The following is a 16,105-nucleotide window of genomic DNA, read 5'->3' as shown; positions in this document are numbered from 1 at the left end:
CAGAAAACGATCACTAGCCCATGACACAGTATGAGTTCCTGGGCTCGGTCCTCACGGCATGGGTGGGGAAGACGTCTTTGGACCAGGTTTTTGTTTGGTGCTCTGATTTTTGAGGCAAGGTCTCACTGTGTAGACAAACCTGGCCTCAACAAACTTGTCAAGATCCACATGTCTTGGCTTCCCAAGCGTGGGAATTAAAGGCATGCACCACCTTTCCCATGGATAATTTATAAACATGAACTTTTAGCTAACATTTCTGGAGAATGAAGAATCCGAGGTCAAGGGGCCAGCAGCAGGCAGTGCTAACTGAAAGCTTAGTCCCCGGAAGTGATGGAAGTGAAGCCTTAGCGGTTCTTGCATGGCAGGGGAGGGAAGCAGGCCCATGGCCTCTTTCCTAAGAGCACTTGTGTTAGGGTTTCTGTTGCTACAATGAGACACCATGACCAAAGCAAGCAGGGGAGGAAAGGATTTATTTGGTTTACACTTCCACGGCGGCACTGCTCATCTTCGAAGGAAGTCAGGACAGGAACTCAAACAGAGCAGGGACCTGGTGTCAGGAGTTGACCCAGGAGCCATGGAGGGGTGCTGCTTACTGGCTTGCCCAGCCTGACCACCAGCCCAAGGATGGCACCACCCACAAAGGGTGGGCCCTCCCCCCTCCCCCCTCCCCTCCCCTCCTTTCCCGTCCCCTCCCCTCCTCCTCCCCTCCCTTCCTCCACCATTCACTAATTAAGAAACGGGCTAGCCGTTGTATGGAGACATTGTTTGTTGAGACAGGGTTTCTCTGTGTGGCTCTGGCTGTCCTGGAACTCGCTCTGTAGAGCAAGGCTTGGCTTCAAACTCAGACATCTACCTGCCTCTGCCTCCTGAGTGCAGGGAGTAAAAGTGTGTGTCCCCGCTGCTAGTCTCGGAGGCGTTTGCTCAGTGGACACTCCCTCCTTTCAGATAGCTCCAGCCAGTTGACAAAAGCACCCGGCAGGGCACCTGCCCCATTTATGAGGACAGAGCCTTCCTGACTCAATCACCAAGGGCAGAGGGTGGAGGGCAGAGCCTGTGGGAGGACAGCATCCAGACCACAGCCAGGAGTACAAGCAGGGGGGTGCTTGTCTGTAGGGAGGCACTTGGGTGGTAGCAGAACGGGAGGAGAGGCCAAGGGCAGGAGACACAGGTTTGGGCATGATCAGATGCCTCTGGATTACGCTACTGAACAGGTGTGCATTTGCCGACAGGGAAGAGCTCTCTGGAGTCTGGGCCCTTGTCCTTTCCTGCATTTCCTGTGCTGAAGTGAGAAGCGAGACAGCATACACTCCATGCCCCAGGAGTGACGTGTTGTTGCTCTGAGGAAAACCAGCTAGAGTGTCCCTAAAATCTAGTCAAGCAGCTGGCCCTTGGCTTATGAATGGGACCAGACGACGAGACACCTATATCCAACGCAAGCTGTTCCGTGCGCCCGACTCCTACCCGCAGACCTCCCAGGAGCCGGGTCACTGAGCTGTGCGAGAACTCTCCCCCAGCTCCACCCCCAGCCCCCAGCAGGGCCCCAGCCCCAGCACAGATACCATCCCAGGAACATGGTTAAGTAACAGGAGCCCTTAAGAAAGCATGCATTCCCTGCCCAGCCAGCTGCCCACCGGCTGTTCTATGCCTCCTGCAAGCAGTGACGTCATGCAGCTGCGGCCCAGCCCCTCATTCCTGGTGGACTCTCCTGCTGCCGCTCGCCCTCCCCCCTCGCGCAGAAGCAGGGAGATGGCATCCTCAGAGTTATTTGTTCGGCCTTGTCGCTTCGGGACCCTAAGGTAACGGACTCACCGAAAGTCTAGAGGGTATGAACTCTCACAGCTCAAGTGCTCCAAGCTCCCTGGTGCTCCTTGGCAAGGGGCTGTCCTAAAGGAGTGAGAAGGGCCTTTGTCCATTAGACGGTCCCTACTAAGAATCCCGCGCTTCCCGGGTCCCTCCTTAAGCCAACCAGAGCCCCTTCTCTGTTGGAGCAGCTGGAGTCAAAAATGCTAGGAAACCCGAGCTCCCTGAGAACAAGACACCTGCTTTGGCATAAGCTGCAGACCGAATATGGATTTCTCAGGAGCAGATCCTCAGGGGATTTGCTAATAGGCGTGAGGGGCTAAGGGATACCCTGGAGCCGCAGGAGGCCCGCTGGAGGCTGATTGGAGGAGGAGAACAGATGGTAGATAAGGGGCGTGGCATAGGAGGAGGTAGGGGAGTGAAGGCTGAGCTCCGGGGGGCTGAGTACAGATACTCCTGGGAGGGCTGTGTGGGATTCCAAAATATGGCTGGGTGGCCGGGTGGCGCCGCGCACGCCGCCGGCCTTGGAGTCTGGAGAGTTTCCACCACAAGACTCATGACCAGCAGAGGGCGCCACCATCACACAGGGAGGCGCCGGGCTCTACCTATCCTTCCACGGAGAAACTGAGGCGGCTGGCCGCAGAGGAAGCAGGCTGCTGCTGAACCCGCAGTCTTAGTCAAGAGTCTTGGGTTCTTAAGCCCACTCTGAGGCAGCCTTTCCCTCTCTGGCTGGTGTTGCAAGCAGGAGGGCTTGGACCACACACATCTTTTCCAGAACATGAGGCCCTTTCCAGATCTGAAATCCTAGGAAAGCCAAGGAATTAACAGAAATTGGCTTTTCCGGGCTCACGCTTGCTCTGGGGTTTCTAGCACCTTCTTTCTTAGGTGAGAACTTCAGCTCCCTGCGGTGGCTTCTCACTTGCAGGCCAGAGGCAGTCGGACTTGCACAAGCTGGGGGTGTGAGGAGGGATATCTACCTCTGTGGCAACACAAAGGCGGTCTGTGTCAACCGGGCTGTCACCCGTGGACTCGCTAAGCCCTTCTGGCGGAGGCGGGCAGATTCTTCATAGAAGAGGCTGAGCAGAGTCCATTTGGGGGAGAGTGCTTTCCCCTCCTTCTTCCTTCTTCTTCTTGAGACAGGGTCTCTCTGTATAGCCCTGGCTGTCCTGAACTCACTTTGTAGACCAGGCTGGCCTCAAACTCACAGCGAAGATCCTCCTGCCTCTGCCTCCCGAGTGCTGGGATTAAAGGCATGCGCCACCACGCCTGGCTGGAGAGGGTCCTTTCTTAGTTAAGAACTGGAGTGAATATAAAAGAAACTCTTGTGCCTTCTGCCTCTGTAACTCCCCCCCCCCCATGCCGTCTGTCAGGCAACAGATGGTCCAGGGGTCCATATGTGTTGATGCTGTCAATAGAGTCGTCCCCCCTCCAGCCCCATATTTCCCCACAGACATTCCCTTTGCCCCTCACCTGAAGGCTACTTGTTTAAGGGGGGAGGCAGGAGAAAAGCGTTAAAGGAGCGAGTTCTTAGTCAACACAGTCTCTAAGCCACCCCACGAGCATCCTGCCATCTGGACTTGTGCAATTTCTGAGGGTGGAAGAACTCCCTTCCCACCCATACCTCTGTGTGGTGGGGATGCTGGGGCGGGAGTGGTGGGGGCACAAGACACAGGGAGACAACCAGACTGGTGAGCTGAAAGGCAGAAGAAAGCCTTTCCCCTGTGGTGTGTGTGTCTTACGCTGTTCACGTACAGCATGGTACCCGGCTCCCACACAAAGCACCTCTGTCACAGCAGAGCCTAGCCGGCCCCTGCCTGGCACAGAGTAGGGCTCAGATTCATGATGAGGAACTGAAGTCAGCGTCACTGAGCGCATGGGCGCTTAGGCTGCAGTTCTAGGGCGGCGCTGCCTTGCTTGGGACCTCAGCTTTGCCACTGAGTGCTTCTCCTGGCAAGGTGCTTTCTGCCGGGGTCCTTCCTCCTCTGTAAGGTTGTTATGATGTATGAAAAGCACACGTGTACTGGCTCACGTCCGAATGTGGAGCCCCAGCTCCCTCTGTGGTGGCCAGACACCGACCGCTTCCCTCTCTCACTTCTTATTTGGGCATCCCTGACGGCAGACATGGCCGCTTCCCTCTCTCACTTATTTGGGCATCCCTGACGGCAGACATGGGCTGGGTCATCTTCATCTCTCCTACAGCCTGGCAACCATGGTAACAAAGAGCATAAGGCACGGTGTCTAAGACAGGGTTAGGAATGGCTCGGCACCGCTCATGCCCCGACTCTGAGCACCTACCCTGGGCATAGGCCAAGCCCCACGTGAGGAACAGGAGCCTGAACTCCTGTCCGGTGGGTGGGGGTGGGGGTGGGAGACAAGAAAGAGAGAGACAGAGTGGAGAGAGAGAACATGCAAGAGAGAATGAGAGAGAGAGAGAGAGAGAGAGAGAGAGAGAGAGAGAGAGAGAGAGAAACGCCTGAGGTGGCTCCAAGACTTGACCTCAGAATTAAACCTACTACTTGCAGGTTTCCACAGTCTCTCTTTGCCCCAGCCCTGGGAAAGGAGGGCTGCTTTCGTCAGCTCTGTGGGAAGACCGAAACCCTTAGCCGCCTCACTCCGCAGGGGCTTCTGCAGGGTCAATTCAGAAGTGTCGCCTGGTTCCCTCTTCAGAAACCACAACCGTCCCCCCTGGGCAGCCCCAGGCCCCCCTCTCTGAGGTCTAGGGCCTCATGCATCCTCTGCCCAGCGAGTCTGACCCCCTACTTCTTCCCTCAGCTTCTTTACTGTGCCCCCCATATTCCCACGAGCCACTAAAGCCACCACCATTCCTTCCATAACTTCAGACCTCATCCAGTGCGCGCTCACAGATTGCTTCCAGGTAGTAAGTAAACTCCTGCTCGCCCCAGCTGTCCTGTCCCTCCCGCTGCCGTGGGCGGCTAGGTTTCCCCCACTGAGCGCCCAAGTCCCCCAGAGTTCCCCCGAGCACTGCAGGCGGCTGCACGCTGTGGGCGGGGCTCGCCAAAGCGGTCCCCCCCCCCCCCCAGCCCGGGGCGGTGCCTGCGTGTCGGGGGGCGAGGCCACCGGAGGCCGCGCCCTACGTCTCTCGGCAGTCTATAAAGCAAGGGTACACGCGGCCCGCTGGGCTGGCGTCCCACAGCCGTCGCCGACATCACTTAGCGGAGTGAGCGCGGCCTCCAAACGGCTCCGGACGCCGGAGCCATGACCCTCCGCCGACTCAGGAAGCTGCAGCAGAAGGAGGAGGCGGCGTCCGCGCCGGACCCTGCTGGCCGGGCTCCGGACTCGGAAGCCGCTCGAGCCTCGCCGGCGCCGACCCCCTCGGGCCCCCCGTCTGCCGCCGCTCCACCCGGTGCCCCGGGGGACGAGCTGTACGCGACGCTGGAGGACTATCACCCTGCCGAGCTGTACCGTGCGCTCGCGGTGTCCGGGGGTACCTTGCCTCGCCGAAAGGTGCGTTCCCCAAACTGCGTCCCCAGATTCGGTACCCTGCGTTCCTACTCACCCGCAGCAGTACATTCCCCAGCCGGCCGACCCTGGGCCACCCGCCTCGCTCGGCCCTGTTCTCAGAAGACGCAAATCAGCCCATTCGGGTCTTGGAAGGTTGTGGCCCCCCGCCACCACGACGCCCCCAGTTCGGGTGGCTCTCCACTCCACTCCCCACGCGCAGACGCCCCATCTCCTCCCACTCTCCTGCCTTGACTCCGCCTCAGCACCCCCCTTTCTCCAGCTCGCTCCATCTGGCTTTCCCGCTCCGCCTACGGGTGTCCAGAAGTCTAGAAACTCTGAGGACCCTCTCACCCAAACACCCTCTCAGATTGGAGCAGGGAGGGCTAGGGAAGGAACCCCGCCGCTTGCCTCGGACAAGTTGAGGCCCTGGGAGCCCTGAGCGGGAGAGAGGCTAGTGGTCCCCCTTAGAAGTAGTGCTGCGAATTCCCAAGTACAGCCCTCCGCAGGGACACCCGGCTTCCTGGGTCAGGTGCGCTTTATCCCGCACCTAAGATGCGGGATGTTGGAGCACCGCTCTCCTTGCCTCAGCCACGGACCGGACGCTGTGGGAGAGGTCACAGAGCAGGAAGGATGCGGGCCGCACCCGCTCTCTGCGTCTCCCCCTAAGTGAAGCTCTTCCCCTAACCCTGGAGGACTTAGTGTTCAGATGCTGAGACCCTAGACCCAGGTTAAAGGGAAGGGGTGGGTGTCCCCTACGCGGCCCCCTCCTTCTCCCCTGGCCCCCAGCTCGCCCCCTACACACAATGAACAGCTTGTTTAAAATTTGCATTTTATGAAAATCGGATTGAAAAACAAAGGGGTCTCTCTGTACTGCCCGTTCCTTCCTCCTTGGCCTATTTGGGTACTGTCCCCACCCTGAGGCAAATCTTTGGTTCTGGAGGAGGAGGGCCCCCTTGCTGTGGGGTAGGGAGTGTTAACAAGAACACAGGCCAGGAAGGCCTCAGGCAGTTTTGGCACTTGGGGAAAGGGCTGGTCCCGGATGGGACTTCCTCCAAGAACTAAAATCTTAGGAGGGACCGAGGTTATCTGGGGTTCTGAAGCTTTAGGGTCCTTCTCAAAAACAAACAGGAACAAAAAAGGATCCGCCAGTTTCTTAAGCATAATGAGACAAGTTTGACTCTGAGATTATTTTTTAAGATATAGTTTAGTAATGTATTTGGGGAGGGGTGTATGGTAATATCAAAAGACCGAGGGGACACAGGCAGCTGCAGCTGGAACCCATCCCCCACCCCCACCCCCCACCCCCGTTCCTACCAGGCAACCTGCTCTTAGGAGATTCTGCCCCTTTACCACATTCAGGCTGCCCAGGCTCCTCCTGACTTAATGCTCTCCCAAACTACTGTCTGCCTGAACCATTAAGATAGGCAGACCCATCTGGCAGTGGGGCGCTGGAGTGAGAACTTTAAGCCCTTTAAGGCTTCCTCCCCTTCTTTTTCTTCGATTAGGGCAAAGCTCCTGCCTCAGCATTTGAGGTCTAGAAGGCCTGGGCCCATCAGACACGGTCCCAGGGGTGAAGGTCCCGCTAGAACCACAGCAGAGGCTGACTGGTCCAGAACCCGGGACAGATATGATAGCAGCAGCTGCTGCACTTGGCAAATAGTTACACCAGCAGGGAAGCAGAGATGGGGCCGGGAAGGGGAAGATGGGCCGCAGGAAGTGGGGGCCGCGGACTGGGCCCAGGGCCGCGAGCTCAGGTAAGACTCCTCCTCCCTGAGGGCTGGGCGCCCTCTGCTCAAGCCCCTTCTCCTGTCTTCTGGCCTTTTCCCACCCAGGGCTCGGGATTCCGTTGGAAGGATCTCAACCAGAGTCCTGAACAGCAGCGGTGAGTCACCCCCACCCAAAGCCCCTCCTGCGGTCCAGAAAAGTGAGGTGCTGGGGGAGGGGGAGCATCGTACAGCATCTTAGCCCAGCTCCCCAGGAGGGACCTCCCATCCTTGAGCATGGCTTCGCTGCTGGGATTGGAGGGCTGGTGGGGTGTGGGCCGTGTGAAGGGGCGGCAGGATAAGGGGGGGCACTTTTGAGTCATTAGGTGCTCCTTAACCACCCCCAGTGCATGCCAGTTGCGTGTTCTCGGGGAAGAGCTGGCTTGGTGAGGGGTGGAAGGTGGGAAGGGGAAGACAGTATGGCAGTGTCCTGGCTTGCCCCCCCCTTCCGCCCCCACCAGCCCTGGAGGCTCCCCTGAGCCCACCAGCCCCTCCGGCCCAGGCCATGGGCATTCGGTGATCAGCTGTTTGCATCTGACTGGTTTCAGGCCTCAGACTTCCGGTCCTATGTTGGTCCCATCCCTCGGCTGCAGTTTAGGTAGGATTTGAGATGCTGAGGTGTGGACAGTGGGCAGGTGCTCCTCCTAGCACCTGAAACTCAGGTTCCTTTTCTGCCTGAGTCTCAAGTCTGATTTGGGTCTGGCTTCCTGTGAAATGGGCCAGCAAACTGTGACCTACTGGCCAGGTTGGTCTGTTTGGCCTTTTTTTTTTTTTAATATTTTTATTTAATTTTAATTTATGCGCATTGGTGTGAGGGTGTCAGATCTTGGAGCTACAGACAGTTGTGAGCTGCCATGTGGGTTGAATTGAACCCAGGACCTTTGGAGGAGCAGACAGTGCTCTTAACTACTGAGCCAACTCTTCAGCCCCTGTTTGGCCTTTTAACTTACATATGCACACACATATGGACTTTTTTGGTTTTGTTTTGTTTTTTGTTTCTTTAGTTTTTCGAGATAAGGTCTCTCTATGTAGCCTTAGCTGTCCTGGACTCGCTTTGTAGACCAGGCTGCCTTCGAACTCACAGTGATCTGCCTGCCTTTGCCTCTTGAGTGCTCTGATTAAAGGTGTGTGCCACTACGCCTGGCTGTTTTTGGGGGGGGGTTATTTTTACTTTTTGTTTTTTTCCAGACAGGGTTTCTCTGTGTAGCCCTTGGCTGTCCTGGACTCACTTTGTAGACCAGGCTGGCCTCGAACTCACTGCGATCTGCCTGCCTCTGCCTCCCGAGTGCTGGCATTAAATGTGTGCGCCACCACCGCCCAGCCTCATACAGACTTATTTTAAGGTAATTTTGTTTGGTTGGTTGGTTGAAGTTTTGTTTTTTTGAGATAAAGTCTCTCTACCGAGCCCTGGCTGTCCTAACATTCAAAGATTCCCCCTGCCTCCACTTCCCAGGTGCTGGGATTCAAGGCATGTACCACCATGACTGGCTTATTTTAAAGGGTTGTAAAAACAAAGAGTAATGGGACACAGGCCATAGGGGGCCCACCTGGCTTTTCCAGTGAAAGTTCACAGACCCTTCCAGGAACCTGGAAAGGACCAGGACAGACACCCCTGCGTGTGCCCCAGAACATACAGGGCTTGCAAGGAAGAGACTGTTGTTCAGCCTTAGGTGGCAGGGGCTGTGACTCAGCCTAGGAAATAGAAAACTGGCCTCCAAGGCCTTTCTGAGGCTGCCAGACGCAAAGGGGCCTCAGGAACCACTTCATTCTGCCTCTGGCTGGTGGGAAGGAAGGGGAGGGGGTGGGCAGAGGAAACTGTGGGCCCCCCCACCCCAGTCAGGCTGGGACCTGGAGCAGTTCCAGACCATTGTGTGTGTCCAGCAGAGCAGCCCCAGGCGCCCCTCCCCCAGCCTTCACATCTGGTGGGCTGGCCACACCACAGCTGGGAGGAGCTGCTGTGGTCTGCGCCCAGCCTCGTGACTGGGCCCCGGGAGGTGGGGCTGTCTTTTCCCTAAAGCAGCAGAGCCAGGATGCTTCAGCCCAGGGGCCCAAATTGGGGTCCTCTTTACTGAGTGTGTGGCCAGAGTCTCTAGAAGGCTGGGGGCCTGCTAGACTCACTTCTTTTTTAGGGTCAGCCTTTACTGATGCCTCCCTCCCCCTAGAGGGGGCTGGTTCAATCCTGTGCAGCTCCCTGAGGCCAATTTCATTTGGGTTTGGGAAGGGCATTCCAAAAGTCTGAGAAGAATGAGTTGTCACAGGAGACAGTCCCTCAGTCCTTCTGAGAAGTTCTAGACCAGACTTCCACATCCCTGAGAGCTGAGCTGTGGGACTGCCACGCTCCTGTTTTTGTTACTGTATTTTGAGACAGGGTTTCACTATGTTGCTCAGACTCAAATGCAGCATTCTCCCTCAGTCACTCAAGGATTACAGATGTGGACCTACCATACCCAGCTCTCCCATACTTTTTTTTTTTTAAAGGTTTGTTGTTGTTTTTTGAGACAGATTTCTCTGTGTAGCCTCGGCTGTTCTGAACTCACTCTGTAGACCAGGCTGGCCTTGAACTCACGACAATATGCTTGTGTCTGCCTCCCTGAGTCCTGGGAATAAAGTTGTGCACCACCACGCCCAGGCTTCCTGTACTTTTCTTTCTTTCTTTTTCTTTTCCTTTTCCTTTTTATTATTAATATTATTGGTTTGGTTTGTTTGAGACAGGCTTTCTCTGTGTAGTCTTGCCTGTCCTGGACTCACTTTGTAAACTGGGCTGGCCTCGAACTCACAGAGATCCGCCTGCGTCTTAAATGTAGTAATCTTCACCCTCTGTCTTCTGCAGGAAGGTTCTGACTCTGGAGAAGGGGGACAACCAGACCTTTGGCTTCGAGATCCAGGTGGGAAGAGTTGGGCATAGAGGGAGGGAGGGATCAGGAGGCCAGTCAGTAAGATGGGCAGGTCTGCTTGTCCAGTCAGTAAGATGGGCAGGTCGGCTTGTCCAGTCAGGAAGATGGGCAGGTCGGCTTGTCCAGTCAGGAAGATGGGCAGGTCGGCTTGTCCAGTCAGGAAGATGGGCATGTCGGCTTGTCTCTATTCTGAGTGTCCCCTCACTGTTCACAGACGTATGGCCTTCACCACCGAGAGGAGCAGCGGGTAGAGATGGTGACCTTCGTCTGCCGAGTCCACGAGTCCAGCCCTGCCCAGCTGGCTGGGCTCACACCAGGTAGGCAGGCCTGAGCCAAGAGAACACAGCGCTGGTGTAGTGCAGCTTCTGCTAAGCAGAGGCACAATTTTCCCCCCTCCTTCATCCTCCAACTCAGAGAAGGCCAAAGGAATGCATAGAACCCAGACGGCCACGCCGGCCGGTTACTGTGGGGATGACTGTGTGCGCTTCTTTTGCAAAGCGTGGCAGGCAGCAGTGTGGTGGTGAGGCGGCGGCGGTTCCCTGAGCGCAAGGCAGAGCTGGGCAGAAGCGGTGCTGCTCCTGCGCAGCTGTTCTGCCTCCTGGCAGCTGTGCCGTCCAGCTGGGCAGAATATGGTAGAGAAAGAAACCTACCAGGTTTGCCTCTGAGTGGCTCATGAGGACCTGTCAGTGCTCCATCTGGGACACCTGTGCTGTGTCCCTTATCAAGGAGTCAAGCGATGGCTCCGGCAGGTGACGCTGAGATTAAAGTCCCAGTCTGGGCAGCCTGAGACCTACACAGATCCACGCCCATTGTCAGCACAATCATCTTTTGGCCCTTAGCTTCTTGCCCACTTTTCAGTAGCAGGCACTTTGCGAGGCTGGTCCTGACTGTCCTTGGTATAGCCACCGCAAGGGTCCACAGCCTTGACAGGCAGCAGACGAGCACTGCAGAAGCCAGCATAAAGCTTTGCGTGCGGGGAGCCCGTGCCAGCTCCCAGTGGCACGCCGCTCACTCTGTGCTTTCCCTGTATTGAGGAAGTCTCATGGCAGGTGTGGGTTAAATGGAACTAGTTAACTCCAGGAGGAGCGTGGGAACCTGGGGGGCTCAGTGTTGTGGGGACAAAGCTTCCTGAAGACACACACGTGTGATAACTTACTTCTCAGATCCCTGGCAGCCAGCCCAGGTTGCCACATCCAGCAAGCTGCTGGTCTCTGTCCAGGGAGAAGTGGCTGTATTTTGTATATTTGTTGTTGTTTTCATTTTTCTTTTCTTTTTTTTTAATATTTATTTATTACTTATACATATTCTGCTTGCATGTGTGCCTGCTCACCAGAAGAGGGCACCAGATCTCATTGTAGATGGTTGTGAGCCACCATGTGGTTGCTGGGAATTGAACTCAGGGCCTTTGGAAGAACAGACAGCGCTCTTAACCGCTGAGCCATCTCTCCAGCCCCTTGTTTTCATTTTTCAAGACAGGGTTTCTCTGTGTGACAGCTCTTGACTGTCCTGGAACTTGCTATGTAGGCCAGGCTAGCCTTGCACTCACAGAGATCTTCCTGCCTCTGTTTCCCACGTACTGGGAGTTCATTAAAGGCGTGCGCCGCCATACTCGGCTAGGTTTTGAGTGTTTTGAGTAGGGTAAGAGAGCTGCCCAGGTCCCTCCACCGCAGCGGAAGAGAGCTGAGGAATGCCCTTTCTGGCTGGACTCCTTCCCTCGCGCTCTGGGAAACAGGTGCCGACTTCTCTTCCTGGCAGGAGACACCATCGCCAGTGTCAACGGGCTCAATGTGGAAGGCATCCGGCACCGCGAGATCGTCGACATCATCAAGGCCTCTGGCAACGTCCTCAGGTATCCATGTGTAGGTGCAGAGCCTAAGGGCGCCCGAGCTCAGCCTCGTGGCCTTTCCTCAGCCTTCAGGCTCGCTCAGCCTTTGTCCCCTCCACCCTCTTCAGACTGGAAACTCTGTACGGGACCTCCATCCGGAAGGCAGAACTGGAGGCGCGCCTGCAGTACCTTAAGGTGGGGGGCGGGGAAAGTCCGGGCTCCGCCCTCTTCCCCACCCCTGCCCTTCAGCCTCACCTCCTCCTTCATCTTCCTCAACCTCCGTCAGCCCGGAGGCTTCTGTACCTTTGTCCCTTCTCCGTGCGTCCCCCTAATCCCGGTGCTGTCCTGCTAGCCCTGACGGTTGGCCACACGTGTCTTACAGCAAACCCTGTATGAGAAATGGGGAGAGTACAGGTCGCTCATGGTGCAGGAGCAGCGGCTAGTACACGGTGAGTAGGCCAGGGCCCTCTCATCCGCACCCCCTCTTGGAGCTAGCAGGCTGGGGGGTGCGTGCCTGGAATGCCCTCCCAGCACTTGGGAAACAGAGGCGGGGGTAGGGTGTGGGGGGGGGGGATCTCTGTGAGTTCGAGGCCTGCCTGGTCTACATACATAGCAGGTTCCAGGATAGTCAGAGCTGTTACACGGAGAAAACCGTGTGTGGAAAAAGCAAAACAAAAGTCTACTGCTTTGGAGACCACGTGGCTCAAAGCTGACTGCACAGTTTTGATCTTCTGGAGGTTGGGGTTGAGTACTGCCCTTGGGCCTTTAATCCCAGCATTTGGGAGGCAAAGGCAGGCGGATCTCTGAGGCCAGCCTGGGCTACATTAGTGAGTTCCAGGACAGCCAGGGGTATGTGGGAAGTTCGCGTCTCAAAAAGAAGAAGCACATGTGTGTGTCAGCCCTTTCCGTGGCCTGCCTTCCTGTCTTAAGTGGCATCCTTTTTTTTTCTTTTAAAGATTTTATTAACGAGTGCTTTGCCTGTACCTATGTCTATGCATGCCTGATCCTTGAGGAAGTGAGAGCTTCCATGTGGGTGCTGGGAATTGAACCCATGTCTTCACAGGAACAACAAGTGCTCTTAACCAGTGAGCCAACTCGCCAGCCCTTAAGTGGCTCCAGCTTTACAGACAAAGGCTGGAGCGCAAGGGCCCACGTAGGTGGCCAACAGGAAAGAACTGGATCTTCTGTTCATGCCCTCTGACCTGTAGCCTCGGGCCCTCTGGCCCCAGAACTCAGGAAGCTCCCCGGTCTTATGTCCCCACAGGCCTGGTGTTGAAGGACCCAAGCATCTATGACACGCTGGAGTCGGTGCGCTCCTGCCTCTATGGCGCAGGCCTGCTCCCTGGCTCTCTGCCCTTCGGGCCTCTGCTGGCTGCACCTGCGGGTCCCCGCGGGGGGGCGCGGCGGCTCAAGGGGGACACAGACGACGCCGTGTACCACACGTGCTTCTTCGGGGGCGCCGAACCGCAGGCGCTGCCGCCCCCGCCACCCCCCGCGCGCGCGCCCGGCCCGGGCTCTGCCGAGGCCCCGGCGTCCGTGCTGTGTCCCGCACCCCGCGCCACGCTCAGCCGCAGTGCCAGTGTGCGGTGCGCGGGCCCGGGCGGGGGAGGCGGCGGGGGCGCGCCGGGCGCGCTCTGGACTGAGGCCCGCGAGCAGGCCCTGTGCGGCGCCGCCCTACGCAAGACCAAGTACCGCAGCTTCCGCCGGCGGCTGCTCAAGTTCATCCCCGGACTCAACCGCTCCCTGGAGGAAGAGGAGAGCCAGCTGTAGGGCCGCGGGTGGGCAGGCGGGAGGTATTTATTATTTATTTATTCATCGTAACAGCCAGTGCAAAAAGTGGGGCCCGTAGTGCCGGTCCAAGGACCCCAGGAGCCCAAAGCTGCGGGAGAGGGTCCTTGCTAACTCTGGTGGGTCTGGTGGGTTCACAGGCTTGCCTGGGCTAAGAAAAAAGGAGAGGGCTTAATTGCGTTCTTTCCTCTTCTAAAACACAGCAGAGGGAGACTAGACACTGGGAGTTGGGGGAGGTCTGGGGGACCAAAGAGGACTGCGGCCAGCTGGGTCAGTTGTGCCTTGTGTGGGCCCTGTCCCAAGAAGCCCTCTCCTGAGCTTTGTTAGCTCCCCAGGCCTTAGCCTTCCTTGGGAAGAGGAGATCCGTGATGGGTCATTCCCCACCCTGTCTGTCAGTCAGACAGACAGACAGACACACACACACACACACACACACACACACACACACACACCCCTCAGTGGGCCCCAAGGGCAAGGTGCTGGTCCCCTCCCTCCAGCCTTGACCCCCTAAGGGCTTAGCCCCTCTCCAGGGGGCCTGTAACTAAGTGGGGTCCGGCCGGGCAGGGGTCCTGGGTTCTGTGCTCCCTGGGCAACAGGAGGGAGTTCATTCAGGTGGGGTGGGGCAGCCCGGACTGTTCCACGGGTTTTGTTTTTTTTTCATAAGTTGCCTCTGAACCACAAACTGTATAAAATTGCTGGGTTTTTGCATCTGTGTCAGCGTGGTAACTGCCTGTGGGGGAGGACTGTGCTCAGGCAAGCTCTGACTCCACCATGCAGCCACCTCCAAACACACAGGCTGCATTTTACAGCTTTCTTTTATCCTGAAGGCAAGGAAATTGTCAAGGGGATTTTAATGAACGTGTAGTGGCCTGAAGTAAGGGAGGGCCCCACAGCCTCTGTAGACCAGGGTCTCTTAATCAGGTGCATTTTAGAGGTTCCTCCTCTTCCCCGCCCCCCCCCCACTACCCGCAACAGATGTTTGGGTCACTTATCTAAGGTCCCTGCTGGAAAGCCTGGGTCCTGGCTAGCACATCTCAGGGCTGCCTTGAGTAGAAGCTACATGCACAGATTAGCCACATTCCACCCAACCCATGGCAGGGTCAGTCTCCTGGCACTGCCTTCTTCTAGAACCCGGTTTTCTCAGACCTCCCATTCTTAACTCCTGAGAGGCTCTCAGCCCTGAGCATCTGGTTTCTGGGCCCCTCACTGCCCAGCATGCTGGCTCCAGACACCCCCTCTGGGTCCCTGCATTTGCTTTTCCACACATGACTCCTTTGGTGTTGGATCTGCCTCTCCGAGGCCTACCCACCCAGTCAAACGGGGCCATACCCTCAGTGACAGCCTTTGCTTGTTTCCGTCACACTATGAGTCACCATCTGAGGCTGGAAGAGTTGTGTGCTCCTTGCAGCAGGGTTCCAGAACCTTCTGTTTTTATCCACTGCTCTGTTCCTGGCACACAAGCCCCTCAAGGTGGCATGTCCACAACCAGCCCCAGAGCATCACCACCTGCCTTGTGGCAACTACTACGTGACAGGCTCAGGGTAGCCACGCGGGCAGCTAGCAGCTGAGTAGGGTCTGGCACCTAAGACTGCTGCCCCGTGGCAGTGGCCAGGATTCAGTTGCGGCTCTGAGAGCCGTCTAAGTGGCCCCTTCTCTGGGCGCACCCCAGCCCACATGCTGTACTTCCTCCATTCTTGCTGTCTGTCTGTCACCCTTCACACAGCAGTCAGGTGACCCTTTCAAAAGCAAAGCCCAGAGTCCGCTTCCGGCCACTTGGGAGGTGGAGGCAGAAGAATCAGGAGTTCAAGACTAGCTCCAGCTAGCTATACAGCAAGTTTGAGTCCAGCCTGGGCTACACGAGTAAGCCTAGTTACAAACACACACACAAATCAGGGTCCAATAACATGCCTCAGCCAAAAAATGCACCCACTGTGTTAAGTCTGGTCCTTGGAACCACAATGGAAGAAGTTATTCTCCGACACCATGTGGGTGCTGCGGCACATGGGCAACTGCACTAAGACGCAAAAATCATACACAGTAATAAATGCACCTTCATTTAATTAAAAAAAAAAAAAAAAGCTTAATGCCGGGCAGTGGTGGCGTATGCCTTTGATCCCAGCACTCCTAGAGGCAGGTGTATTGCTGTGAGTTCAAGGCCAGCCTGGTCTACAAAGTGAGTCCAGGACCACCAAGGCTACACAGAGACCAAAAATAGTTTTTCGGGGGCCAGAGAGATGGTTCAGCAGTTAAGAGCACTGGCTGCTCTTTCAGAGGTCCTGAGTTCAATTCCCAGCAACCACATGGTGGCTCACAGCTACCTACAATGTGATCTGGTGCCCTCTTCTGGTGAGCAGGTGTACATGCAGGCAGATGTTGTATACATAATACAAATATTTAAAGAAAGGGGGTGTGTGTGGGGGGAATCCCAATGTCTGCTTTAAACTCGGAAGAAAAAAACATGAAGTTCCAAGTTTTTTACTGTGGCTTTACCATCACGTCATGTAAGCAGTCAGGTTACAAAAAGGTATGGGGGCCCAGTCACTGGGCAGTCGGAACCCTTGTGCAATCCACAA

The 16,105-nt window shown here is 56.4% G+C and overlaps 1 protein-coding gene and 1 long non-coding RNA gene across 3 annotated transcripts; one reads left to right on the top strand and one right to left on the bottom strand.

Annotated features, from left to right (window-relative positions):
- Positions 1–271: 271 nt before the first annotated feature.
- Positions 272–7,088, bottom strand: LOC311579314. Its single transcript, XR_014773119.1, has 3 exons — positions 5,318–7,088; positions 1,810–1,884; positions 272–547 (listed from the first exon to the last, which is right to left on the bottom strand). It is a non-coding gene; the product is annotated as an uncharacterized lncRNA (long non-coding RNA).
- Positions 4,908–14,240, top strand: TAMALIN (trafficking regulator and scaffold protein tamalin). 2 transcript variants are annotated; one of them, XM_084749740.1, is made up of 9 exons: positions 5,249–5,265; positions 7,095–7,144; positions 7,574–7,623; positions 9,856–9,910; positions 10,134–10,236; positions 11,675–11,768; positions 11,873–11,939; positions 12,127–12,193; positions 13,009–14,240. In XM_084749740.1, exons 5-9 carry the CDS (start codon positions 10,173–10,175, stop codon positions 13,512–13,514), a joined length of 798 nt encoding a protein of 265 aa, XP_084605866.1. In that variant the 5' UTR covers positions 5,249–5,265; positions 7,095–7,144; positions 7,574–7,623; positions 9,856–9,910; positions 10,134–10,172; the 3' UTR covers positions 13,515–14,240. The 2 variants fall into 2 exon arrangements, with proteins under 2 accessions (XP_084605865.1, XP_084605866.1); XM_084749739.1 differs by lacking the exon at positions 7,574–7,623 and having other exon boundaries at positions 4,908–5,265.
- The last annotated feature ends 1,865 nt before the right edge of the window (positions 14,241–16,105 follow it).

This window comes from Acomys minous, assembly GCF_964271855.1.
Source record: "Acomys minous genome assembly, chromosome: 12".
NCBI lineage: Eukaryota > Metazoa > Chordata > Mammalia > Rodentia > Muridae > Acomys > Acomys minous.
Note: the sequence above shows the minus strand (reverse complement) of the source record. Positions and strands in the feature narration are given on the sequence as shown.